The sequence below is a fragment of the Peromyscus leucopus genome, chromosome 13 (genome assembly GCF_004664715.2).
Source record: "Peromyscus leucopus breed LL Stock chromosome 13, UCI_PerLeu_2.1, whole genome shotgun sequence".
In the NCBI taxonomy this organism is placed as follows: Eukaryota; Metazoa; Chordata; class Mammalia; order Rodentia; family Cricetidae; genus Peromyscus; species Peromyscus leucopus.
In genome coordinates this window covers 49,416,477-49,444,397 of record NC_051074.1, presented here as the reverse complement: position 1 = coordinate 49,444,397, position 27,921 = coordinate 49,416,477, and the positions used below count along the sequence as shown (strand labels likewise).

The 27,921-nt window shown below is 47.1% G+C and overlaps 1 protein-coding gene and 1 long non-coding RNA gene across 5 annotated transcripts in view; one reads left to right on the top strand and one right to left on the bottom strand.

Moving 5' to 3' along the window:
• Nrp2 (neuropilin 2) overlaps positions 1–13,355 on the top strand; it is a 119,439-nt gene extending 106,084 nt beyond the window's left edge. For 2 of the 4 annotated variants that reach the window (XM_028891311.2, XM_028891310.2), the window contains exons 16-17: positions 7,381–7,431; positions 9,995–13,355. In XM_028891311.2, coding sequence (XP_028747144.1) covers positions 7,381–7,431; positions 9,995–10,299 — 356 coding nt within the window. In that variant the 3' untranslated portion in view covers positions 10,300–13,355. The remainder of the gene's footprint in view (positions 1–7,380; positions 7,432–9,994) is intronic. The other 2 variants (XM_028891314.2, XM_028891312.2) reach the window with 1 other exon arrangement.
• Positions 13,356–22,266: 8,911 nt separating this feature from the next.
• LOC119088953 lies at positions 22,267–27,564 on the bottom strand. Its single transcript, XR_005092716.1, has 3 exons — positions 27,374–27,564; positions 22,678–22,852; positions 22,267–22,505 (listed from the first exon to the last, which is right to left on the bottom strand). It is a non-coding gene; the product is annotated as an uncharacterized LOC119088953 (long non-coding RNA).
• Between the last annotated feature and the right edge of the window lie 357 nt (positions 27,565–27,921).

Genomic DNA, 27,921 nt, shown 5'->3' with positions numbered 1-27,921 from the left:
TGGTAGAATGTGGGATGTGGTTGGAGAAAGTGGATCACTGGTGGTGTGCCTCTGAAGGGTGTACTTTGTCCTTTGCTGCTGTCTCTGTCTCTGTCTCTCTGTCTCTGTCTCTGTCACTCTCTCTCTCTGCTTCCGAATGGCTACCAGGAGGTGAACAGCTTTGCTCTGCCCTGCCCTTCTTACCATGCTCTGCCTCCTTGAGAGCCCACAGTAATGGGACCAAGTAACTGCTGGAACTATAAGGCAAAGCAAACAGCACCCCCACCCCCTTTATTTGTTCCACTCAGGCATTTGGTCCCTGTGATGACAAACTATTGACACAGATCACTTGATTACTGGGACTTGGGGACGTCAGAAATGTCAAAAGTCCCACTAGAAAAAGAAAAATCTCTGGCATATAAATTTAGACAAATTCTTTTCCTTCATGTCTCTAGGAATGCGGGGAGAGAAGTAGAGCACGTCCCCCCTGAGATTCTCTGTGTCTTCCTTAATAGAAACTAGCCAACAGAAAGGACAGAGAGCCCATTGCTTGTTGACGTACCTACTTTGGGGGATGGAGAGTATCTGGTTTTTCAAAGACTTAGTTCGTTTAAAAAAAAAAAAAAAAGATTCCAGAATTTTCTCCCCTGTCCTGTAAGTCCATCTATATGATAGCTAAGCATTTCCCTGGCTGCGTTTTTCTTTTCATGCCATTGTTGAGGCTCGGTGGAGACTTCCTGGCCCCAGCTGCTCATCTGCCTCCATGCTTGAATGTATCCTTAGGTCACTTCACAGCCTTCTTGCTTGCAGTTCATATTTCCAGATCTTTTTAGGGTTTCTTCCCAGTTTTTAACTAAAAATAATAGAAAATAATGACTGCATGCACAACTTCCCCAGTAATCTCAGAGCACACCCCGCTTTGTCTTTTCCTAATGAAAACCACATGGAAGAATTCCAAAAACTGTTTTTTTCCGTGACCCTCCATACATTGGACTGTGCCCTGAAAGATAGAAATCCATGCTAAAGGATCCTGGGGGGCGGGGGGTGCTTCTCAACTCAGGCCAAAGCCAGCAAGAGATGAACAGCTCTCAAGTAGCCCGAGTTTCTAATGCAGATTTGGCAAAGTCTATATCAACATCTGAACTTCTGGCTCCTCACAGCAACTGGGGATGAACGAACTGAATTAGGGAAATTAAGTGTGGTGGGGAGGGAGAGTCCTCAGCCAATACTAAATGCTAAACCAAATTAAACATTCTGAAGTGCCAAGAAATATCTCCTTAGCCCTCCATTATTTCTGGTTTATTGAGATTTCAGTGTTATGTTTCCTGCTGGGGAAAAAAAAAAAAAACAGAATGGCTGGGAGAATTTTCTGAAGGCAACTTCCACCTGAATGACCCATTGATTTAGCTGGTTTGGGGGCTTCAGGAACTTGGACTCACATCCAACAACGGCTCTAAGCAGCCAAGAGCGAATCCCAAATAACTCAGAGGCTGCAAACAAGGTGTTGAAAATCTGTAGCTTGCTTTCGATCTCGCGCTGATTTTTTTCAGTGGCTTCCCGCATTCTCCTATCTTCCTCTGTCCGCTTCATCTCTACCAGAGAGGTGTTGACACTTGGTACCTGCAGAACTGACAGCATTCAGAGGTTCCCTGTAAGAGGCTCTTGAATTCTTTCAAAGGTGGTTGAATTTTAGTGGTTTCAGTAGGACTCGAGTCTAGCTTTCTGTAAGATGTTATCGGCCCAGCTCCAGTTAGGACTTGAGACGAGGGCCATGCGGTACCCATTTTATCACCTCCTGAGTCTACAATTCACAGCACGAGTTCCTAGGTCAAACAAGCAAGTGTTGAAAATGTGGGACTTTGTGACTCCCAGTGCTCCGTGCTTTTCATGTTCTTCTCAATGACTTCAGAGAGGATGGGACTAGGGTAAGGGACGGTCAGTGAGTATTACGGGATGGCAGGGCTCTTGTGCCTAAAAGTCTCCTTGTGTATGTCAACCCTCATCAGAAAGGCAGATGCTGGGGTCTGGAGAAATAGCTCAGCTGTTAAGAGTGTGTACTGTTCTTGTAGATGACCAGCTCACAACCACCTGTAACTCCAGCTCCAGGATATCCAACACCTTCTTCTGGCTTCCATGGGTGCTCACACACATGTGACATGCACACTCACACAAACACACGTTAAAACGAAATAAAAATTTTTTTTAAGGAAAAGTAAATGCTAATGATGGCATTCCGGAGCAGAGAAGCCCAGAGTGGACTCGGGGAGGTCAAGATAGACAGAGGTTCTGCCATCTGGGACCAAACTGAGAAATGGACATGTATGCTCCTGGGCCTGTGTTCTCCTCTATGTCCCATGCTGCCTCTGTTCAGGGACAGAGCAATGCTGTGCCAAGTGTTCCTCTGAGTGTCTTTGCCCCTCGCTCTGGGTGGCAAGCCTGGTCCCTCAAGCCCCTGCTCAGAGTTGTCATGGAAGGGCCTCGTTGAAGAAAATCAATGCGCGACAGTGTTCCGAAATGATCGCATGCAAGTGACCCGGGGAGGGACTGTCTTAAATTATTTATCTAAAAGCAGCCAGTGGTTTGAAGCAGGCTGCCCATTCCCCGGGCAATCTTGTGAAGTTCCTTTTACGATGCAGGAAGTACACAGCACACTGTCACGGCTGATACACTCACGGTAGACCACAGCATACCAAGTGGTGGAAGTGAGGGCTGAGAATTTCCTGATAGAAACTGCAGAAAGGTGAACTAAGGCAGAAAAGAGCGATAACCGCAAAGGATCGTAATGGAGGGGGGCGGGGCGGGGATCGGAAGGAAGGAAGAGCAAGAATTCTTGCTGGAGAGCTACATCAAGGTTGCCGGGGGGTTTCCCAGCTGCAGGTTGGAGTGTCGAGGGGTGTTTCCCCTAACTAGCCTGTGTGGTCTGACAGTACCAGGCAGCATTCCAGGCCCCCTTAGGGGAGAAACTCTTCTCATTAGAGGAGGCTCATTTGTGAGAGGGCGTGGCTGCTCACCATTTATGCTACAGTGTTACAATCTGCTATACAATCAAGCATAGTGTTACCATTCTTGACTCTTCTAGGGTGAGGGAGTTCCTGGAGCAGTCCAGAGAGGTTTTAATAACTCGCTACTGTGTCTCTTCTTCTGAAAGCACAGCGTAGCAGGAGATAGGCAAGAACCTGAGCACTCGTCTAGTACCTGTCTCTTGATCCTGCAAAAAGAAAGGGACGCCTGAGGGGACAAGGTGACTCTTGGGCCTCAGATTTCCATTTCGACATGAAAGCGGCCAGGGTTTTGTTAGTCGGGTGTTTTCATTTTGAAATGGCGGCCACTCTGCCGGCGTGGTGGCTCAAGCTCTAGCTAACGCCTTTCAGTCATCTGGGCTTGTCTCACCCTCTCGCTGCACTGGTTGGTCTTCAGCAGCCGACAGCAGGCAGGTCTGCCTCGCTGGTAGATAAATACATGGAGGGAGATTTGTGAGTCACGGGGGACTACATGCCAAAAAGCCAGGAAACAAGTGTGTGGGTGAAAAGGCTCAGATGCCGATGCTGACAGTCAAACAGATGAGGCATAGAATGTCCCCAAGCCCACCTCGCAGGCATCTGAATGCTCAAGAACCCTCCTCCCTATTCCCACATCTTCCTTGCTGACAGTTGCCTGGCTTCATTTGCTTAATTCCTCCCCTAGACTCCCCGCACTGTGGAGTGCCCTTTACAAATGCTTTATTGTCCCCTATGCTAGTCTGGGTCTGAGTGTCTTCATGACAGATACCCAATTCCACACATCTTTATTACCCACATTCCAAGTAAACCCTCCTTATAAGCGACGGTTGGTTAATTGGTTAGTCAAGACTGCTTTGAAGCACAATGTAGTGCAGCCTCCTCTTTCTGGGTGATGCCTATCACGGAAATCTCCAGACTTCAGATCACAAATAAGAAGTCCTTAGAAGCTACCGGCAAAGTGATGAGCCAGTGATCCAGCCAAGTGGTTACAGGATGCACATCCTGCCACCTGGGACCCCAGCTAAGGAGCATGCTTGCTTTCTGAGGAGCAGAGTGGAGAGGTTGGAATGATGGTTTCGTTGGTATCAAAAGTGCCAACCTGAGTTCAATCTGTAGAACCCATGTAAAAATACTAAGTGTGATTATACATGCTTATAATCCCAGCACTGGATAGGTGGAGGCAGATCTCTGGGGTTCACTAGCCAGCCCTGGGGCTCACTAGCCAGCCATGGGCCTCACTGGCCAGCCATGGGGCTCATTGGCCAATGATAGGGCTCACTGGCCAGCCAAGCTTGCTGAATTGGCAAGTTCTAGGCCAACTATCACAAAAAACAAAAAGCAAAAAATAAGGTGGATAGCATCTGAGGATGATATTTGAGGTTGTCCTTCTGCCTCCATGTGCGCACGCACACATAGTGGCAATGTGGTAGCAGTGCAGTGACCTGCCTACCCAAAGAAACTGAACAAGTCTTAGCAGCCCGAGGTAGTTGAGGACAGTTGAGTAACCACATGGGCAAAGCCGCCATTGCATTAGGCCTTTGAGAGTTAGCACCCAAGCTTTGTGGGCAGACTGGCCTGAGACTGAATCCACACAGAGACCAAGAACGGGGTCATGGGAACACAAAGGTTGGAAGCGGAAGTCCTGTGGGTGCTGAGGTCTCTTCCTGACCTGTGCTGCTGGGAGGTGTGATTCATCTCACTCTCCCCAGCCTAGCTCACACACACACACACACACACACTTTACCACCAACACAATCTTGGATCATCCTCTCCAAGTGTTGCCCCCATTGCGGTTAGATTCTAAATCCTTGTCATCTCCAACCTGTCCTCAGTTCCCCAGCTGGCACAGCATCCTCAGGCTGACATTTCCCCCTCCCACACAGCTGCTACCTCACTCCCTGCCTGGAGCTCCAACTCATCCTTCTTCCTGTCTCATGTGGGAGCCAGGACCCCTCCTTTTGGACTTTGTGGTGGCAACGGCCCCTCCCGCTCTTACTTGTTTTTGCCAGAATTCCAGAACCCTCCTGTATCAACCACCTTCTTCCTTCCTGCATCCTAAAAACAAACAAGCAAGCAAAAGCATCTCTAAGTTTACCTCGTGGGCTCAACTGAAAAAGCAAGGACCCAGTGAAGAGTAAAGAGGCTTCTGAGAGAAAAAACCCTTAATCAAATACAGATATCAAGAACACGAGCAAAGGGACCAGAGAAATTGCTATCAAAGTAAATTGCTTTTTGTACAAATGTTCCTTTTATTTGGATTCTCCCCAGTGTGCTATTCTCTCTTTAAGGCTTGGCGAACAGATGTGCTTTTGAAAAGGTTGATTAACTTATCCTTTTCTTGACCCCTTCCCACTCACCCACATTCCTGGGATCGGTGATTATTCCAAGAGCGGAGCGGAGCCCTGAAGTGTTCCTTACCTTAAGTGGCCTTTGATTCTCCAGGTGCAGAATCTCAGCTGGGACTGAGCAATCGATTCCATTGAAACTTAGAAATGGGCCAGTTCTTAGGAAGCCATCTTTTCCAGTCCTCTGCCTCTAGAGATAACAAGCCTGGGGAGGGGGGGAAATGTCCCCACGGTCACTGCCATCCATTCATTCTTTCCTCCTCAAGATCAACGCCACATCCACCCCCTTTGTTGTCTGTGATCAGTGGTGACCTTGGTCTTCTCTGGGCTGTGAGATGGGACAAGGTGACACTCCAGCCTCGGAGAATTGTTCTTGTCTTTGACAAAGACCAAACACCTGAAGCAAGCACAGGGTTTGGCCCAGAAGTCGCTATTAGGAGCCCCATGGTTCTTGCAGTCATCTGACTCACATATAACATACATCCAGTATTCTGTAGCTTCTAACCATGAAGATGCTAAGACGCATGAGCATCCCATCAAAGTGATTAATTGTCAGAAATGTGAGCTTTTTTCAGGGTCTTATTTTTAAATATATATATATATATATATATATATATATATATATATATATTCCTATTTTTAAAAAAAGTCTGGGTTGACTTTCACAAGCTCTGTGAGATCCTGTGAGAGACACCACCTGCCTCTTGTTGAATCCTGTTCACATCTTCATTCCAAAGAAACAGCCTGCTTTGTGGGGGCCTGGAGAATAATGCAGGAGATGGGCATCGAGGTAGGAAAGCTGGCATGGCCTGCAGGTGCCAGTTGCTATGCTAAAAGCATGCCAGGAGTGGGCTGGCTTGAGAGAGGACTAGTGCCACATGGCATTGGTCCTTTTGAGTGGATCTTGGCAGGTTGCTCTGTGTGTCCTTTTCTAGAGGCTGCAGGGGACGTGAACATGCTTTAGCGCTCTGGCCAGGAATGAAGAAGACTTTTAATAGGATTGAAAATGAGTAGCTTCTTAAGGGTGACAGTGATGGATCCATCCTCAGTTCAGTTCATGGTCAAGGTGATGGTCCCCCGATAGACAATGCTGATGAGCAAGATGGTTCGTGTAGCCTAAAGGTCTTTCTTCTCATTGCTGCTTCAGCTGTTTGAGGTTTTGAGTGTCCTAATTAGCTTGAGACCCGGGCAGAAATGAGAAGACCCTGCTTACCATCACACGCTAGAGTCTCTTTTGAAATGTTTTAACACTTTAGACAGGTAATTTTCATTGGTTCTGATTTCTGGAAGTTGGACAGCATGGTGCATAAAATGCCCATACTTCCAAGCCCTCGAATCATCATATAAAAGAAAAAGATAGGCATTGATAATACTGGAAAATTTCAGAGTAAATTAACGTAGCTCTATTCCAGCCAGAACTAATCAGATTGGGTGCCTATGTTTGATCTGTTCTAAACTGGGGGGGGGGGGGACACAAAAATAGCCTGAGATGAGGAAGGGAAGAAATAGCAGCACAGACAGATGAAAGGGGGAAGACATTAAGACATTATTTCCAATACGTTTGTATCTGATGATGAAACACAACTTCCTTCAATTGCCATACGTTTATCGAAATCCGGAGGAGCGCGACTCTGGCCCTTTTTGTCTACTTGGATTCATGCGTGGGGGGGGGGCATTTAGTTTTGCTACCTTAAGTATTGGTCACTGCAGCGGTGGCTGAGGGTGGCCTTCCCGAAACCCAAACCTCAGCCGGTAATGGAAGAGTGGGAAAAACACAGGGGACAGAGGTTACTTCTGACCGAAGAGGTGACCTTTCTTAGTTTGGTTTTTTTTTTTTTTTTTTTTCTGCTCATTGTTGGAAGAAAGCTCGTTTGTGGGAGCAGTAATCTAGGGACGTGCATGCTGAGGGATCTAAAAGTGTGATTCTCTAGAAGCCCGCCACAGTGAGGAGCCAGGCTCAGAAAGGGTTGACTCTTGGCCTTTTACCTGTGATGACAGAACTTCTGATAACCTGGTGTGTTTGTTTCCCTTTTTTTTCTTCTTCTTTGTTTTCATAGTGGACATCCCAGAAATCCGTGGGGGAGAGGGCTATGAAGATGAAATTGATGGTGGGTATTACTATGATTGAACAGATAATCATGAAATTCAACTTTGGTTATAAAAAACGTCGACAAAAATAATGCTCTGGCTATTGGAAGGCCGGAATTTAGAAGGATCAGTCAGAATTACAAGTGAAGAGAACCCAGAGGAGAAGGAAGAAACCATTAATTACTTTGCCAAGGTCAAATCTCCGGGTTGAGAAAGTTTATCGGAGTCCCTTGGCCTAATCTGAAACAGGCAACTTTCTCTATCAGTGGACTTCAGATCTGGATAAACCCTTTAGGGGTGTAAAGTGAGCCCCTCTCCGCTGCCACTGATTGACCTCTATGACCTTCACAGAAAGGCCTGTGTGAATTATCTGACCGGTGAACAGTCTCAAGCTAGCTAGCACGGGCAGCTCATTCCGCCACCGCTTTCAGGGAAACCTTGTTACACTATCCAAGATGCCACATCTTGCTTATTGAAGATTTAAGGGTTGGATTCACACTGCCCACCTCATTTTTTTCACACTTATTCCAAGCTCTATTTTTGCATTTCAAATGCACATACTTCTAGAGGCTAATTCAAGAGTCCTGGAGAGGGGAGACGAATGCCTAGGTGTAATTTCTACCTTCAACTCAGTCGTGAAAGGTCTCCTGGGCTTTTGCGAGAGCCAGGCCTGAAGTCTGGGAGCCCCGACAGCCAAATCCCACTCACAGATCAACTTCAGACCAAGACTGAACATTCAGAACCGTTTCTGAGCAGTCGCTTTTAACCTGACCTTAATCAGAAACTCCAGGCGTAGTTATAGAAACCGGAGGGACAAACCTAAACAGCACCTTGTGAGCTGGCTGCAGGGTCTCCCTGCCAACACCGCTCTAACTCCCCTTTTATGGGCAAAAGCGCCGGGCTGGCCTGCATGGGAGCCTGCAATCGATCACGCAGAAGCGCTAAAGAGAGAGGAGAGGAGGGGGATGCGGGAAGCTGACTCTGGCCCTTTAACTGCTTGCTGACTGCCTGGGGTGAGGTACCTGATCACCCAGGTCCTTTAAACCTCAGTGGCAGCACCTACTAACAAAAACGTAGCACCCCTCTCCTTTCCTCTGGGACATCTTAGGGGACCCTGAGCAGATGGGTCCTGTACATAGTCAATGCCTTGCTCCTCCTACATTAGACTCGTGAGGCTGTCCTTTTCCTAAGGAGATGGCAAGGCTGCAAGCCGAGTGTTTCTGGGGTGGGGTTGCTTCACCCCCAGAAATTTACTTTCGTACTGTTTTGGAGGCTTGTCCTAGGGGGAGGTACAGACAAGGCTGGTTCCTTCTGAAAGCGATGAGGTTCTCTTCCCCTCTCTCTCTCTCCTCTCCCTCTCTCCACCCCTTTCCTCCCCGGCCCATCCCTTTTTCTCCCTGGCTTGTGCATGGCCATTTCCGTATTTGCTCACATCTACATTCTCCCTTTTCCTAACGTGCCAGTCAGATTGGGGTAGGCCCAGCCTAACGACCTCTTCTTGTTGCCTCAGCAAAGGCCTTGACTCCCAGGAAGATCGCATTCTAATCAAGTACTAAGGGTTTGAACTTAAACATGAACGGTGGAGGCCAGTTTAATCTGTACCAATAAAGTACACCTGTCAAGGGAGGGCTGAGGGCTGGGAAGGAAATCTTGCTACTTGTATGGCCAGGAATGCTAAGTGGAGAAACTCATGGTGTGAAAACAATCTCAGCCTGGCCTTTGATTTGACTTGAGGCAGTGGGAAGTGAGGGATGAGAAGGTACAAGGAAGTGTGTCTGTGACACATGGCCGTCCTGGGCACTGCACAGTCCCCCTGAGTGTTGGGGACACAGAAGAATGGTGGTACACCTGCTCAGAGTGCATGGGGCCCTGGGTTTGATCGTCACCAGCAAAAGCAAATGAAACAACAAAACCTGGACTGTGTCATGGGAGTCGGTTTACTTAAATGTCAGTTATTTATCTATTTATTTATTCTGTGGTACTGGCGATTGAAATTAGGACCTCCGCCATTTTAGGCAAGTACTACGTCACCAGCCCTTAAATACCAAATGCACAGGGCTGGGGCTATAGCTCAGATGGCAAAGTGCTTTTCTTGCATGCATGGAGCCCTGAGCTTGATCCTTATTGCACACAAAACTGGGCGTGGTGGTACGTGCCTGTAATCCCACCACTCACGAAGTAGAGGCAAGTCCAAGGCCAGCCTGGGCTACCCTTTATAAATAAATAAAATGATATCACAGATATATAGGTAGGTAGGTAGATAGATAGATAGATAGATAGATAGATAGATAGATGGGGGGCTGTACTTACTATGTGCCAGGCTGCAAGCCCTTGACAATTATTGGTTCTCTTAATCCTCCTAACAACCCAGAAGATTGTCGTATTGCTGTCTCCACTTTACAGACGAGAGAATGGAGTCAGAGAAGAGGTTAGGTCACGGGGGTGGGGGGGTGGGGGGGCAAATGACACAGCTAGGACACAGCAAGCTTCCCGAGTGCCTGCCGCTCACTGCTAAGCCCCAAAGTGACTGGGGAGCCTGTGCTCTGTCTCCATGCCTACAATCGTGTGTGTTTTGTGCCGTAGATGAGTATGAGGGAGACTGGAGCAACTCTTCTTCCCATACCTCAGGAGCTGGGGGCCCCTCCTCCGGCAAAGAAAAGAGCTGGCTCTACACACTGGACCCCATCCTCATCACCATCATCGCCATGAGCTCGCTGGGCGTCCTGCTGGGGGCCACCTGCGCCGGCCTCCTCCTCTACTGCGCCTGCTCCTACTCCGGCCTGAGTTCGCGCAGTTGCACCACCCTGGAGAACTACAACTTCGAGCTCTATGACGGCCTCAAGCACAAGGTCAAGATGAACCAGCAGAAGTGTTGCTCGGAGGCGTGACAGGTTGCGCCTGAACCGCTTCTGACGTTTCATTCCAGTGAGAGGGGCTAACGAAGAGGACTTTTTTTTTCTCCCCCCCGCTTTGGAAACTGAATGCCATAATCTCAATCAAACCAATCCAGAATACTGAAGGTCTGGGCAGGACAGACAGGCTAGTCTAGGGAAAAAGTGAGATGCAGCCACGAGGGGAATTATTGCCCACCCGGGACTGTGGTGGCCAAGTTAACGCAGGAGCAGGGCCGTGTTCTCTGCCGGGACAGACAGGAGCGCATCTCTTTGGAGTCACAGTTCTGTTTCGCTTGTGGGTTCGTTACGATTATGGTTGTGTTGTGATTGTTTTTATCTTTTTTGGTCTGTGAGCAACTCAAAGAGGCAGAAGAGAATGGCTTTATCCAGTGGGAAGTGGAGAGAGGACCGTGACTCCCTTCCTCTTTAATCAACACTTGAAAAGCCGAGGGTCTTTCCAGCCCTTCCAGCTTGAGAAATGAAACTTAAGAAACAAGAGCCACCCAGCTTAGCTTGCCCTCAGATGGCCTCACACCTCACGAGACTTGCTGGGGGTGTGTTCAAATTCTGCCAGCCTACCCTAGGAGCTGCCGTTTTTTCAGTCCTAGCATATTGAAGTAGGATGTTATTGCCTTTAACTTTTTTTAATCCAGGGGAAGATTGCCATTTTAAGGTCAGCTTGAACAATTCTTTCTTATATACTATTTAAAATAAACCAGAACAGAAACTTCATATGCCAGAATCCATAGACACACCTCTATGGTTAGACACAGACAAGCCTTAAAATGCTTTGATGACTGGGGGGCCATTCCTTAATCTTGACCCAGAGTTTGTGGCTGAGGGGTGTCCCTTTGTGGCCTCTGCTGGTGGCTTTGCCTTTTCTTTTTCCTCCTATTTGTTCTTCTGCAAAGTATACATATATTCACCTGTGCGCATGCACGCACGCTTGCGCAGGCACACACACGCACACGCACGCACACAGAGTGAGAGGGTGAGAGGGAGATTTTGCCGGTCTCTATTCTCTGTTCTCAGAGCAGGATGGGAAGTCAGGTGGATGGTGTGTTTCCTCCTGACCTCTAGATAGAAAGAACAAGGGAAAAGAAGGAAAGAGAAGCCCAGCCTGTGTTGGGAAGAATGAGCAATGTGGACAGAGACATTTTGTTGAATCGATCTCCTTGATAGGTTGATAACCTTGATCTCTTGTGAGCAGGCTCCATCCTTGCAGGGATGTGAGGTCAAGGACATGCGTGAGTTGCCTCTACCCACAAGTCTGCTAGTGCTGTGGGTGAAGTAGTTCACCACACTGCTTCAACCTCAGGAAGACTTCAGTTCTTATTCATACACATATGTGCCATGTACACACACACACACACACACACACACACACACACACATGCACTCACACATGCACATGCACGCCCACACGCACACACGCAGCAGTTTATGTGTTTTTTATAAAGTGCCTTGATAAAAATGAAGAAAAATGTATTTCCCCTCTGGGTAGGAATCACGACGGTCTCACAAGTTAAGGCATTCCTCCTCCTCTGACCCCAGTGACCCCATTCCCAGCTCCCCTGCCTACCCACCGCTGAGCCACAGCGGAATGAGTCCCCGCTCCCTGGGGAAAACCAGAACCCTAAATGACTCCTGAAAGGGAGGTGTCAGAAACAGAACGGAACTGTGTGAAGGATAAGATTGTCCTCAAGATCCAAATCTTGACTTTGTGTTGATGCCTAGAGATTGTCTGTGCTCTAGAAATCCATGACGAGCCCCACCAGTTTGCCCTGACTGTTGCATACAAGTGACAAACTGACCATTTTTGCTGCTGTGGTCATCCACGACTTCATTTGTCTTGTACCCAGGCCAAAGGAGCAGGGTGAACGGGACTGGCTGGTTCCTTTAACCGTTAACTTAGGAAAAACGCTAGTTCAGATGGTAACGTCACGGTGTTTTGTATGCAGAGAGGGAAACGGTCATACCGAAAGCTATTTATTCACATATGTGTGTGTGTGTGTGTGTGTCTTTGCGCGCCTTTGAGTTCTCTGTATCTACTGTGTATGTGCGTGGTCACGTGGAACTCAGTGGTGGTGTTGTGACTTTGACCTAGAGCCTGAGTGTTACTGCTGATCTTGGCACTCCTTGGCACAGTGGTAGAGGTGGAAAGTTAAGCTGTTAAGCCCTGGGGGCTTAGTGTTAGGTGCCCTCTGAGCTGGGCATGCGGTAGAAGGAAGTCTGTATTCGCTCATTCTCCTCTTCACCCTCCCTTGCAGCTAGGATTCAGAACCCTGAGAGCCTCTAGGGAGGAGAGACATTCAAAGGCCCACTCTGGGAGTCCTGGCCCTCTCATGGCCAGTGGACCATTTTGCTATAATTCCCCCAAAGACTGGCCCTGTCTATAAACCTGCAGTTCTGTTCCATGCCACTCAACCTGTATCCCTTTTACAAGTCCTGCATCCATTTCACTTTGGCTGAGTTGAGGCTCTGAGTGGACCCTGAGAGCTAAACAGAAACAGGGTGCCCAGGGCTACAAGTAGATACCTCACCAAGGCTGGAGGCTGGTCTGTTGAAAGGTGTAAAGAAAGACAGCAGGGTCTGATTCTAACTTGGCCAGGGGACACCTTGGTGCATTGGTTCTCTTTATCTTCAGATAGGCTAGCTGGTCCATCTCCTTGAACGGTTCCCTTTGGGAAACCTAACTCACAGTATTGATCTCTTATTTTTGCCTTGTACTGAATGACACATTACCTCCACGCTCTCCCGGACTAGGTGGTCCACAGGTCCACAAGGTTGCTTTCTCTCTTTGGTGGGGATGGGGAGTTCACAGGGATGAGCATGAATGACAAGAAAATAGGGGTGGGGGAAAGTGAAGCTTTTCCAGGGTGTGCGGTTAAAGGGATTTGACCATTCACTGGCTGAGCCAGATCATGGGAACTCGAGAGCTTTTACTGTGATTCTTCAATGTAAAAAATAAACGATGTCAAACTGTGTTTATATGATTTGTATAAAGCCTTTTTAAGATTACTATTTAAATAAACATTATGCCAGAAGTATTTTTCCTGCATTGTCTTTATTGAAGACAAAGAGGGCCGGGATTTGGGTAACCAGATCGTCCCGTGTGCTGGACACTTTTCTGGATTTTACCACTCAGAGTTTTGTGTCCTGGGAAATACTCCCTGTTAGTCACCTTGGACTGCCACAAGAGGATGTCTTAGATCAGGCAACCTAACCATCTAATGCTTTTCCTTCTGGAAGCTGAGAAGTCCAATATCAAGAAACCAGCCCATTTGGTGGCTTCCTGGTTTGTAGATAGCTTCCTTCCCTCATGTGTGCTTTCCTTGGTGAGATTCTTTGACTGCCGCGTCCTCGCAACCTAATCTAAACCTAGTTACTACCCAAAGACCCCATGACCTCCTAATACCATCTCAGAGGAAGTTAGACTTTCAACATATGAATTCGGAGAGAATACAAATGACCTTCATTCTGGATAAACTGAGATGGTTTGTCATTCTCTTGAGACAATATTACTCAACACTGGAGTTAGTAGCTTGTACAACTTGTCAACATTTTATAAAAATGAAGATATCCTGAAGTCAACAATGGCTCATCTGGCCGCTGGGAATATCTAACTACCGGTGGATCTTACCTGACAAACTTCAGAAGCTGAGATCCCTCTTTTGGATCGGTCACTTCAGATTTCTTGCTGCTTCCTTTCTTCTCTGACTCTTGATTCTCAACCTCTCTGATGGCCTCAAGGCCTGGGAGAGCTCTCCAGGCCTGGCCCCAGGCCAGCAGCACTGGCATCAGTCGGGAGCTTACTGGAGATGCACATTTTGGGTTCCATCCCAGGTCTACTGAATCAGAAGCTCTGGGGACAGGGCCCAGGGGTTCTTTATTTCAAAAAAAACCCACCAGGGAATCCTGTTGCTCTTTCTGTTCTAAGAACCACTGGTCTATAGCCTGGGTATTAGTCCCTAAATGGATATGGGATTTCCAGATGTTTTCTTCCATTCTCTAGGTTGGGTTTTCATTTATTTTTTTATTTTTTGAGTCATTTGAGATAATTATTATGCCTTTCCTTCTCCCTCCACACCCTCCCATATACCCCTCTATGCTCTCTTTCAAATCTATGGTCTCTTTTTCCATTAATTGTTGTTATACGCATATGTGTATATCTATATCCATATACATTCCTAAATATAATTGACTCTGTCCGTATACTGTTACATGTATGTATGTCTTCAGGGCCGACTATTTGGTATTGGATAACCATTTGGTGTGCTCTTCCCTGGGGAAGATTTCTTCTTCTGCTCTTGGCATTCCTTGGTTGGCTGTAGTTCTCTGTGTAGGGTGGAGGCCCTGTGTTCTCTCCTCTACCCATGTTGGCATATCTACTGGTGTTGTCCTTGCTCAGATCGTTCTTTTTTTTAGGAAGTCACATTGGTGGGACTTTACGGGTGTAGCTTCTGACAGCACTAGGAGACACAATCTCACGGCAAAGCCCCGATCCTCTGACTCTTACAATCTTTCCACCACCTGATTCCACAATGTTCCCTGAGCTTTAGGTGCAGGGGTATGTTGTAAGTCCCCAACTTACAGCAACTCCACAACCCCACAGTTTCACTGATTGTGGTTTTCTCTAATGGTCTCCGTCAGTTACAGAGAGGTTTCTTTGATGAGGGGTTTACACTTCCCTGTGGACTCAGTTCCCTCTTGTGGCATCCACAGGTGCCTGCACATGCGACCATACAGAGACCATATCCACATACACACAAAAAAAATCAATAAAATCCTGATGCTCTGTAGTGGGTAGCCATTCCAGCTTTGACTTGGAAGTTCCAACCCCCATTGAGGCTTCAGTAACTGTCACGCCCACAAGGGGGGCCAAGAGAGGACCTTGAAGACCTAATATCCACATGCGCGGGCTCTCTTGGTTCTTGGTTCCTGGACCCTGGACGCTGGAGGTGGACGGAGCAGAGTTCTCCAAAGAACACCGTGAGACTGCGTCATACCTTTCCCAGACCCTGTAGCCTATCCCTTCACTTGTACGTTACCCCACAAAATAAACCTCCCTTTTAACTACGTGGAGTTGCCTTAATAATTTCACCAATAATGCTCAATTGAATAAATAAAAATATTCATACCATGGAACTCTCAGCTCAGGCAGGTGAAAGACAGCCACAGGCCCGCCTGGGTCCTCACAGCACCAGGTGGGTAGACATCATTATGATGAGTAAATATATGCTGGAGAGATGGAAGAGAAAGAGAAGCAGAGCGATCCATGTGCTGTGGAAAGAGACAGAGCTGAAGAAGCAAAGGGGTAAGGAACAGGCTGACGTGGGTGACCTGCTTAACACTTAGAGCCATGGTGACATCCAGGCCTGGGCTGCTGCTGAGGGCCATGTCTAGGTTCATGGCCCTGTAGACAAATTTCTAAATGGTCTTATTAAATAAAAAAGACAGTGGAGGATGTGGGAATGGGGGGTAGGCTGGGAGTAAGAGGAGGGGGTGGGAGGGGGGAGAATAGGGGAACCCGTGGCTGATATGTAGAACTGAATGGTATTGTAAAATAAAATAAAATATAAATAAATAAATAAATGAAAAACACAGAGCCAGGTATTGGGGTGAAGGCCTTAGAGATCAGGGAGGGAAACAGGGAAAGCCACCAGCCAACCTTACCTCACCAACTCTGCAGCTTCCAAATGTGATCTACTTCCTGTCTACCACAGCCTGACTTTTGTGTTTACTTAAAACAGCTTGCTGTTTCCTCTGATCTCCAGGCAAACTTTATTTGTTAACATACAAATAAAATGTCGCCACATTTCAGCACAAATAAAATATCACCACATGGCCCTACTGCAGCCAGCGTCTGTGTTGATGTCTGTGGCTCCTGCTACCACCATATACTTGGGGTTTGGCCTGTCACCTGAGGCCATGCTGGTGCCCTAGAGCCATGCTCCAGCTATGTCATGCAGATCCGAGAAGCCCATGCTGCCACCAGGAGCCATGGTGACGTCAGGCTGCTGCTGAGGGCCATGTCTGGGCCCATAGTCCTACCACAGCCAGGGTCTGTGTTGGCATCCATGGCCTATGTTACCACCAAAGGCCACATGGATGCCTGAGGTCTGGGTCTGTGTGGCCACCTGAGGCCAGGGCTGTGCCTCTGCCAGAGCCATGCCGAGCTGAGTGGCCTGCACTGCCACCCGGTGCCATGATTACATCCAGGCCTGAGTTGCTGCCAAGGGCCATGTCTAGGTCTGTAGCCCTAAAGCAGTTGGGGTCTGTGTTGATGTCCATGGCTGCAGTTACCACCGAAGACCAAGCAGATGCTCAGGACCTGGATGCCCAGCTGAGTCCACGTTAGTGTCCAAGAGCCATGCTGGGCCTGGGGACCATGCAGATCTGAGTAGTCTATGCTGACACCTACGGCCATGATGTCATCCAGGCCCAGATGCAGCCAGGGTCTGATTTGATGTCCGGGGCTCCTGTTATAACCAAGGCCCATGCAGATACCTGGGGTCTGGTCAGTCCCCTGAGACCGTGTTGGTGTCCTAGGATCATGCTGCTGCTGAAGCCAGACTGATCTGGGTAGCCTGTGCTTCCACCGGGGCCATGGTGATGTCCTGGCCCAAGCTGCTGCCAAGGGCCATGTCTGGTTTCATGATCCTGCTGCAGCTGGGATCTGTGTTCATCGCTATGGCCCAAGATACTACAGGGACCATAGGACCCATGTATGTTGAACTCCAAGGGCTATACTCAGCCAGACCAACCTATGCTGGCCCTGAGAGAGCTGTCCCTGCCCCTTGCTGAACACTGTAAGAGAAGAACTGGCCCCATCTCTCATGGGAGAGCTGGCCTCACACCCAGGAAAGCTGGTCCCACCCCTCTCCATGGGTGTGGAAGAGCTAGTTCTGCCCCTTGCCTGAGGGGGGCGATCCCAGCATCTACCCCATCCATGACCTGCCAGAGTGCATGAGGGGACTGATCCTGTGGAACCATGGCCGTGAGATCTCCATGACTCCAGGCAATGGCAGATACGGTGGTTTGAAAGAAAATGGCCCCCAAAGGGAATGGCACTATTAGGAGTGTGGCCTTGCTGAAGTAGGTGTGGCCTTGCTGAAGTAGGTGTGGCCTTGCTGAAGTAGGTGTGGACTTGTTAGAGGAAATATGTTGCTGTGGGAATAGGCTTTGAGGTCTCTTGTGCTCAAGCTTCCCTCAGTGTGACTCTCAGTTGTTGCTGGAGGGCTTCTCTCCAGGTTCCCCAAGCCCCGCAGTCCCACAATCCACTTATAAAATAATCACTCAGACGCTTATATCACTTATAAACTGTATGGCCATGGCAGGCTTCTTGCTAACTGTTCTTTTATCTTAAATTAACCCATTTTTATAAATCTATACCTTGCCACATGGCTGGTGGCTTACCGGCGTCTTCACGTGCTGCTTGTCCTGGCGGTGGCTGCAGTGTCTCTCCCCTCAGCCTTCTGCTTCCCAGAATTCTCCTCTCTCCTTGTCCCACCTACTTCCTGCCTGGCAACCTACTTCCTGCCTGGTCACTGGCCATCAGTGTTTTATTTATATAGAGCAATATCCACAGCACTTCCCCTTTTTTTCTTTTTTTAAAAAGGAAGGTTTTAACTTTAACATGGTAAAATTACATATAACAAAACAATTACCGAGCAAGAATTATAGTTACAATATTAAAGAAGATGTCCTATCTATCTTAGATTTGTGAGTTTAAGGTTTTATATCTAACTTATCTTTTATCATAACTGAGGAAATTACAACTATCTAGTTTTCAACCACATCAAAGACCTGAGAAGGAACATAATGGTACTTGAGAAATGGTAGATGGATGCAAGCAACTTTCAGGAATCTTGCAAAAGTAGACCAAGACAGCTGGCAGCCTGGACAGTCACCTAATGTTTCTCAGCATTGTTGGTGCATTTAAATTGGCTACAGGCCTAGAGTATCTGACAGACCATTTTCAGAAGCAGGAATTCTGAAAGACCATCTTACCCTGTCTTGGCAGAGAACAGTGGTCGCTTTCCTTGTGTCCCGCTTGTCCAGAAAGGACAGCACTGCATTTGTACTGTCAGCCGTCAAGGCAAGGGCAGTTCTTTGCCCAGTAGGCCATTTTGTGCCAAGAAGACAAACTTCCAAATGGAAATGTCTTAGAAGCCCAACATTCTCTTGGGATCAATTGGTGCAGCCAGGAACAATTGTGTCTCATGTCAACAGAATTCTAAGTTATTTAAATGCCATATTCTCTAGGTCTATGAAGTGTTTGAAGATTACCTATCTATCTGAAATATATCTATGTATATACCTAGAAGACTTAACTAACATGGCTACAAATATGATTATCATAGATGACTAATTATTAATTTATTTTTAATTATCCATTACAATTTTAAATGAGTTAAATATAATACCTCAAACAAGAATAGAAATATATATATACAGTATAACAAAATTAACTTCAAGTTTGTATCAATAAACTAAAATCTATACCAATGTAAAACATTTTAAACAAGTTGTTCTTTAAAAGTAGGCTCATTAATCTACCCTTTTATCTTATCATCTCTATATCCTCCTATATATCTATATCATATGCCCTTTTCTTTTTTAGAAAGAGATCACATTTATAATCAACCTGTTTTAAATAAAAATATTGGTTTTTTTCTGTCCCACACCAGAGGGCTCTTCTGATTTGGGACACAAGAATCTCTTAACCATTTTTTTTAAGCAATATGTCTGGGTTTAGAGGGGGAGTGAGCCAATTCCACCTCTAAAGCCAGCTTGGTATATTTGGGAATTTGGGCGTAGCATCTCTTACTACTTCCTGCTGGAAGTGGGCTCTGTATCTTATGGGGACACAAAGAAAATTTTAGGCCTATGGGGTAGTGCATGAGGCTGTATTGTGTGAACCAGTTGCCTTGAAACCGCTCTGGATGTTGGATCATCTGGGCCATGGTGTCATTAGAGACCTTTCAGGGGGTCTTGGCTGGTGAAACCTGATGTATCTTAATCTGGAACAAATCCACAGCCTCTGGCTTTCTGTGGAAACAAAAGCAGAACCTCTTTTCCAAAGCAACATATCCTTAAATCCAAATTTTGAAGTCAAGGTACCTTTAAAATATACATTTTGGCATAACTCAACAACTTTTGCAATCAAATGTTTTCTTCAGTTATGAATATCAAAGAGAACATAATCCAGATTCTCTGTGTGGTAGCCATCTTTACGTGGCTTATTTTTTATATTACCTTAGCCTATTGCTTTAAACTGTAGTATTTTAAGACTGAAATGGCGCTGTGGCTGCTGGCTCCGCCCATTTCGGCTTACCAACATGGCGTTTTCCGCCAGTTCTGTGAGTCATCAAGTCTCAGAAATAGTGGGTCTACGCTTTTATCAAAGCAGCGTGTAGTCCAGAAACCTCTTTTTTTTTTTTTTTAATACTAGTAAAGACTAAATCTACCACACAGCATAATGTGCCGCTGGCAGAAACCTCATTTCCACCATACTGCTGGTCAAACGCACACACCAGGAACCCGCCAGTGTTCAAACCCGCGTTTTGCAGTGTCTAGCTGCCCATATGAGACAAGAAGCAGGAACCTGGTTTTGGCTCTGTTTAGAATTGGTTATTAAATATTCTCAGGTTTAAGGTGGAAACTCGAGCCGTTGGGCGCCATTTGTTGCTGGAGGGCTTCTCTCCAGGCTCCCCAAGCCCCGCAGTCCCACAATCCACTTATAAAATAATCACTCAGACACTTATATTACTTATAAACTGTATGGCCGTGGCAGGCTTCTTGCTAACTGTTCTTTTATCTTAAATTAACCCATTTTTATAAATCTATACCTTGCCACATGGCTGGTGGCTTACCGGCGTCTTTACATGCTGCTTGTCCTGGCGGTGGCTGCAGTGTCTCTCTCCTCTGCCTTCCTGGTACCCCGGGTGGGACACGAACCCACAATCCCTGTGACCAGGCAGGAAGTAGGCTGCCAGGCAGGAAGTAGGTGGGACAAGGAGAGAGGAGAATTCTGGGAAGCGGAAGGCTGAGGGGAGAGACACTGCAGCCACCGCCAGGACAAGCAGCACGTGAAGACGCCGGTAAGCCACCAGCCACGTGGCAAGGTATAGATTTATAAAAATGGGTTAATTTAAGATAAAAGAACAGTTAGCAAGAAGCCTGCCACGGCCATACAGTTTATAAGTGATATAAGCGTCTGAGTGATTATTTTATAAGTGGATTGTGGGACTGCGGGGCTTGGGGAACCTGGAGAGAAGCCCTCCAGCAACACTCGGTCCACTTCCCACTGCCATCTGATCAGGATGTAGCCAGCACCACACCTGCCTTCCCGCGTCCATGCCTCCTGTCATGATGACAATGGACTGAACCTCTGAAACTGGAAGTGAGGCACCCCAGTCAAATGTTTTCCTATATAAGACTTGCCGAGGTCATGGTGTCTCTTCACAGCAATAGAAAGCCTAACTGAGACAGTGGGATCCAGGAGGAGTTTTGTTGAGAAGGGTCCAGTGCTGATGATGTGCCAGAAGCCAGGGGCCTCGAACCAGACCAACAACTCATTGCGATGAGCATTTTGCAAGTAAAGCTGTGTGGACAAAAGGGTCTACTGTGACACTCCGCAGCTTCCAATGCCACCACGATGGATGAAGAGGTGTTGGAGAGGCGGAAAGGATGGAGGAGCCGAGTGGTTTGTGTGTGTGTGTGTGTGTGTGTGTGTGTGTGTGTGTGTGTGTGTGTGTGTTTAAGTATTATTTTTTAAATTTTCTTTTGGGAGGATAGTACAGGGCTGGAAGGTGGATATGGAGGGACTGGGAAATGAGCTGGATTGGAGTGCATGATGGTAAATTCCCAAAAACTCAACAAAAATTATATTAAAAAATTTATATAATGGGCCGGGGGTGGGGTGGTGGTGGTGGTGGTGGTGGTGGCGGTGGTGGTGGCGCACGCCTTTAATCCCAGCACTCAGGAGGCAGAGTCAGGTGGATCTCTGAGTTCAAGGCCAGCCTGGTCTACAGAGTGAGATCCGGGACAGGCACCAAAACTACACAGAGAAATCCTGTCTCAAAAAAACAAAAAACAAAAACAAACAAACAAACAAAAAACAACCCACAAACAACAAAGGGAAATAAACACCCTAAGTCCACAGATGGAGAGACCCAAGGGCAGAATCAAAGACATGCTTTATCCATTCTGGGCAAGAGCACACACTCTTCATCCCAGGGACATTTATATAGAATCACACAAAAGAGACTTACTGCCAGAACCAGCTACATAACAGCCACGGTCATTGATTATTTGTTGTTCCACAGATATTCAGTGGCTGCCATCTTAACTGAGTCGTTCTGGACACACCACGCTATCTTCACCTTGATCTGGCCCTTAGCCTTCTAGTCCCTGCATCCCTTTAGACAGCAGTCACTTTATTCAAATGGGCCCACAGGATAGTCCTTGTGGGCAGCCATAGTCTGCAGCGAAGGGAAGAAGACCACATGTGACCAGTAAACAGGCGTTATCTCCTAAGGTCAGCATGGTCCACGTTAGGGTGGTGGACCTGGTCCTGCCATTGTACTAAGATCTCCAGTCAACCGCTGGATTGTCTGTACCTCCATGCCTACTTCCTGTGAGGCAGCTGTTCCCTTTCTTTGATTATCACAGAGAATATCTTGTCACACCCAGCCTCACAAACGGATTCAGGACCCTGCTTTTTGGTTATTGGATTCGAAACAAACCAGACTTTGGACAACGAAGGCAAAAGGAAGCCAGATGCACTCCAAGGTAGTACTCTTTAGTTCCCACCCCCGCCACCGGGGATGACTCACCAAGGAAAGCCAGGTAGAGCTTTAGGAGGACCGACTCCCTGAGGAAGCTACAGACCAGAGCTGAATTTACCTCATCCCTGGGCTTTATTCACACACACACACACACACACCCCAAAAAGGAAATTTGACCGGATCATTTTATTTGAGAAATGTTTTTGAGCACTTCCTGACTTTTTACACTCCTGGGGAAGAACAAAATAACAGATAATCAACCACCAAACACTGGGAGTCAGGACTGGTTACCGGAAATGCAGGGATGCCAATTAGCAGGTGCCTCTATCAGGGATCATCAGGATTGTTGTCTCTGAATAAGTCATCAAGGAAGAGCCTCCGAGATAATGCTGTTTACTCTGACTCCTGAAGGGAGGAGGGAGGAGCTAAGGAAGACGCCCCCAGAGAAAGCTTTGCGGATCCTGAGAGGAAGAGGTCAGCGCCTTCCCAGGACACAAAGCAGTCATTAAGAATGTGGTCACTGTGGGCGAAGGTCACACTGGTGACTGAAGGGCAGGGTGAGGAGGCTCGCTCTTACCTACATGAGTCTGTGGCTTCCCTTCATCTTCAGAAGGAGCAGCCACCCTCCAGCCCCTCCCAGGCCTCCGGAGGTCACCACAGTCAGATCTGCGACTTCGCTCTCCGCCCTTCCTGTGATCTTCGTGGACTTCACAAGTCTCCCGAGACCCCGGCTTCTATCGTGTTTCTGACCCCTGCAACAGGAACAGAGGGTGAAATGAGAGCACATCTCTTCCTTCCTTTCGCGGAGCTTTGGGTATTTTTAAAATCTTAATAAACTAATAACATCTCCCAGTTGCTAGCCATCTAGTGTTTATGTAAGAACTTTTTTTTAAATTTTTTTTTCTTATCTGTATCCTTCTGGAAATGTTTACGACATCCTCAGAGGAGGCAGGCCAGTGAAATGCAGTTGGAACCGGCCTATGCTTCAGGGAACAGGGTCCATCTGGAGGTTGTCTATCTCTTCCCTACCACATTGGTGGTGGGGATGGGGTGTGGGAGCGGAGCGGACCTAGAAACAGCATCAACCTGAGTCTATTTCCATTCTCAAGGGCTTCAGGCTATATAACTCCTGGCCCAGCTAAGCAGAATTCCATACACACACACACACACACACACACACACACACACACACACACATATATATATATATATATATATATATATATATATATCCCTCAGGGGAGAGCATGTGAGGCAGGATTAGGAACAAAGGACAGAATAGACCCTGCTGCCTGTCATGGGTTCAGAGCTACCCTGATGTCTTCCCAAGGGCCTGACAGTAACTTCAGTGCCCATTCCCATCGGCAGCTAACTGGACAGGGTCCTGAGAGTGGAGATAAAGGTGGAGCTAGGCTCTGAATCCCCACGGCTCAGCACTCCTGCACATCCTCATGGATCGCCCCACAATGCACTAGGCTAGCCCGCCTTTATTCCTGGGCTTTCTCTGTGACTATGAGAAGATGCTCCTGGAAGAAGGTTATTCCTTCCAAGTCCTCCCTGGAGACCTCAGCAAGAAACCTCAGGGGAGAGCCACGATCCAAATTATTCCTGGAGTTTATCCAGAGAAAGACACCTGCTTCCTCTCCCTTCCCTGCCAGGAACAAACCTGGAGATGGTGTGTCCTCCAGAGTGTGTCTGTGTGGATGTGTGTGAGTAGAGACGCATTCTTCCAGTCCCCACAAGTTTTCAAGGGCTGTGCAAACAAACAAACAAAATACAGGCTCCTTGGCTAAAGAAATGTGGGCAGAGCCATTGCTCACCTCTTCCAGTATCCCAGGACATCAATGCATCACATTCAACTTTCCACAGAGAACCCACAGGGCAGGATCAGAGTACACAAGCCCAGACTCGGGCCCTGTCTGATCCCATGCACACACAGGAGCCCAGGCCTCTGCAGAAAGGCCTGAGTCACTGCAGAAGTGAAGTCCTGGGGTCAGGCATTGGAGATGTGAGAATCTGGGCAGTGGCCCCTTGAAAGTCCTTCACCAAGCTCCTCACTGGCCCAGCAGGCATGCACCAGGGACCCACCTCCACTCCCAGGCTCAGCCTCACCCAGAAATGTGGTTCTGTCTGCCCCGCAAGACTGCCAGAGCTGTCTGCAGAGCTAGGGTGCAGCAGTTTGGAGCAAAGTTCCACTAATAAATCTCACAATGAAGCCTTTGACTGCTTCTGCCTTGAACCAAAACACAGCTTTCCCCCGGCTCACTCTGTCTTGCTGACTAGGTGTGCAGGTGGCCAACTGTCAACACTACTACCCTGGCAGTTCAGCTTGACCACCTGGGCTAGCCTAATCTCTTCCTCTTCTCATCTCCCTGACCTCCTCATCCTCCCCTCCTCGAGAATTCCTGTTGCTCTTTGGAGCCAACTGTATTTAAGGCCCGTGGGTGTTCAAAGAACACTCCTAAGGTTTTGAAGTTCCCAGTCCTCCACTTTCCTTGAACTTGGACATGCTGAGAGGGAGAAAGAAAGAAAGAAAGAAAGAAAGAAAGAAAGAAAGAAAGAAAGAAAGGAAGGAAGGAAGGAAGGAAGGAAGGAAGGAAGGAAGGAAGGAAGAAGGGAGGGAGAGAGGGAGGGAAGAGAGAGAAAGAGAGAAAGAAAAAAGAAAGAGAAAGAAAGAAAGAAAGAGAAAGAAAGAAGAAAGAGAAAGAAAGAAAGAAAGAAAGAAAGAAAGAAAGAAAGGAAGGAAGGAAGGAAGGAAGGAAGGAAGGAAGGAAGGAAGGAAGGAAGGAAGGAAGGAAGGAAGGAAGGAAGAAAAAGAAAACGCTGTTTTGGGGATCTTGAGAGATCATGGTTCAAGACTCAGTTCTGACTCCAATTCTGTGACCTTGGGAAGCCATGACTCAGGCTGAGTGAATTTTGATCTCTGGCTTCCAGGAGTGTTCGGGTGCCTGTGCTGTACAAATAGTAAGCCCAAAGACCCACAGCTACTGTCTATAACCTCTGAGAGTCCGGGCAGAGAAACCATGTCCACAAGTGCCAGTGAGGATGTAGGCACTATCAGTGTCTATTTAATGACGGTATTCTTAATTAAACAAAATATTCAAATGAAAAATCTGTTGAAACAGTTGAAGTGTTGCCAGGATTAGCCAATAAAATAGTTCCATGGCCCAGACCTGCTTCCTACCAGGGACCTAGTCGCCACACGTAGATAAATGTAGATCTCACCCCTCATCAAACCAACTTCTTTGTGAAGCAGGAGGAAACAATTACAGAAAACCACAAGTAGTCAAAAATGCAGAGAGCAACTGGCTGTGGGGTGCCCGACCCTGACTGATCACCTACAGCTCACTTCCTACACCTAAGGCTCAGGAGAGATCAAGGAAGAGGGGCTGGAAAGACTCTAAGAGCCAGAGGACCAGGACGTCTGCTGTGAGAGTTTTCTTCTAGCTATGACAGGGAAGCTATGCCCATGAAATCTCAACAACATGGCTGCCTAAACAAGACCTTAACAAGTCCGACATTAGTTGACGTTCCTAAATAGGTGGAGTAGAGCTGATAGGACCCATCCTAGACGAAGAACTATAAGCAATTAACGACTGTTGAGAGAATTAATCTTCCTGGGATAAGCCCCCTGGTTGGTTATTCAATACCAAGTGGTCACCCCCAGAAGCATATACATGTAGGAACACGGAACGGACCCAGAGGGTTGTATTTGTATTTATTCACTTATGTGTATTGGCATCAACAATGGGTAAAGAAGAGGAGACCATGAATTTGGGAGGGAGTTTGAGGAGGGGACTTGGGAGGGGTAGAAAGAAGGAAATTGGGGGAGGGGCGTTTAATAGTGTAATTATTTTTAATTAATATTTTTTAAATGGCCCACGCAGCCACTCAGGAAAATAGTACATCAGTTCCTCAAGGTGGTAAACAGAGTCATCATGTGAATCTATAGTTCTACTGCTTGGTCTATATACCCAAAATAATTGAAAGTCCAGATTCGTGTGGCAGCTGTGTTCAGAACAGTATCATTCTCTACAGTCAAAAAGAGGAAACATACAAATGCCCATAAACAGATAAAAAGGATAAACAAAAATGTCTATTATATACAAAGGAACATTATTCAGCTTTCAAAAGAATGACATTCTGACACGTGTTACATGAATGGATTTTGAAAACATTGTGCTAAGTAAAATAAGCCAAGTAGGACAAACGTCTGTGGATCCACTTATATAACGTATGTAGAACAGACAAATTCATACAGACAGAAAGTAGGTTAGGGAGTTCCAGAGGCAAGAAGGAGAGAAGAATTGGCAGTTACTGTTAAAGGTATAGAGTTTGCCATGAGAAAGTTCTGGGAATGTGTAGTGGTTACACAACACTGTGAGGGTACTTAGTACAACTGAACTGTTAACTTCAAAATGGTAAAACAATGTAAAAATACTGCATTATGTAAATTTATCACATTTGAGGTTTTTTATTATTATTGTGTGTGTATATAGTGCATGGGCATGTGTGTGTGTGTGTGTGTGTGTGTGTGTGTGTGTGTGTGTGTGTGTGTATGCGTGCACTCTTGCCTGTGTGGTACAATGCAGGTTAGAAATTGGAAGACAACTTTCATCGGTTCCAGAGATGAACTCAGGTGGTCAGGCTTGCATAGCAAACACTTTTTCACTCCATGAGGTGTCGGGCCAGCCCATCACATTTTTTTCTAGGCATCTTACATATATATGTATATGTATATGTGTATGTGTATGTGTATGTGTATGTGTATGTGTATATGTATGTGTATATGTATATGTATCACTTAGGATGTATTTCAATCAATCTTATTTTAGGATGTATTTCAATTAATCTTATTTATTGTTTATGGGAAATCCGTATGTAACTGGGTAGTCTTCATCTTATCTGGTAATACTGGTCAAGGTGTTTCTGTTCTATTAATGATTTCACTAGAATTCAAGAGCCATAGTATTCAAACAAACAAACAAAACAGTGTTTGTGGTCTGATTAGACTGAGTGCATAAAACCAGAGCAGAAAATGGGGGCGGGAAGCAGTGTCTGCCCTAATTATAGACAGCCACCGGAGAGGCCACCCAGCAACTCCCTCAGCCCTGCTCACTCCCCCAGTGAAGAGGTAGAGAGTGGAAATCTTGGTTGTTTTCCCATCTGTTGTTTAGACATCACGATCCCTCAGTGCAATCAAGGCTGGTTATAAACCCCTTCTTACAACTGACCGCGTGGTTAGAATTGCAGTTGCAGATGGCGACACTCACCCACGGGACTCAGACGATAGCCTTGTGCCCTGCCGTCACCCCAGAGTCAGCAGGAACCCATGGGGTGTCCAGATGTCGAATGGTGCCACCACTCGCACCCATGCCTTCAAGAAGAAAGAAGCTGCCTGCACAGCTCACTGTACCACAGCCAACAAGAGGTGCAGAAGGCAGAGGCCACGGTGGAGCCACTTGGACCCAACGCTGGGGCTTAACATAGCAAGAATGCTTCAGGCTTGGCACGCCTACACTAATCTGCCTGGGAGACCGACCTGGAGTCACATCACAGCCCCCCGTGGCCATTCCAGGGGGTCCCACCTACTCTTTCTCTTAACCAAGACGAAAGGCCGCTGGAGAGGGCATGTCTCAAAGAGATGGGTCATATCCATTTCATTTTTTCCTAGGTGCCGACAAGTCACTGTGGAAGTCTGGAAGTGTGTAGCACAGCAAAAAATACACAGGTCATAACACACACTGGTGAATGATTACCAGAGGAGAGATTCATTACGTGGGAGCGCTGGGCTCCCATCATGTAAGGGCGCGTGACATTA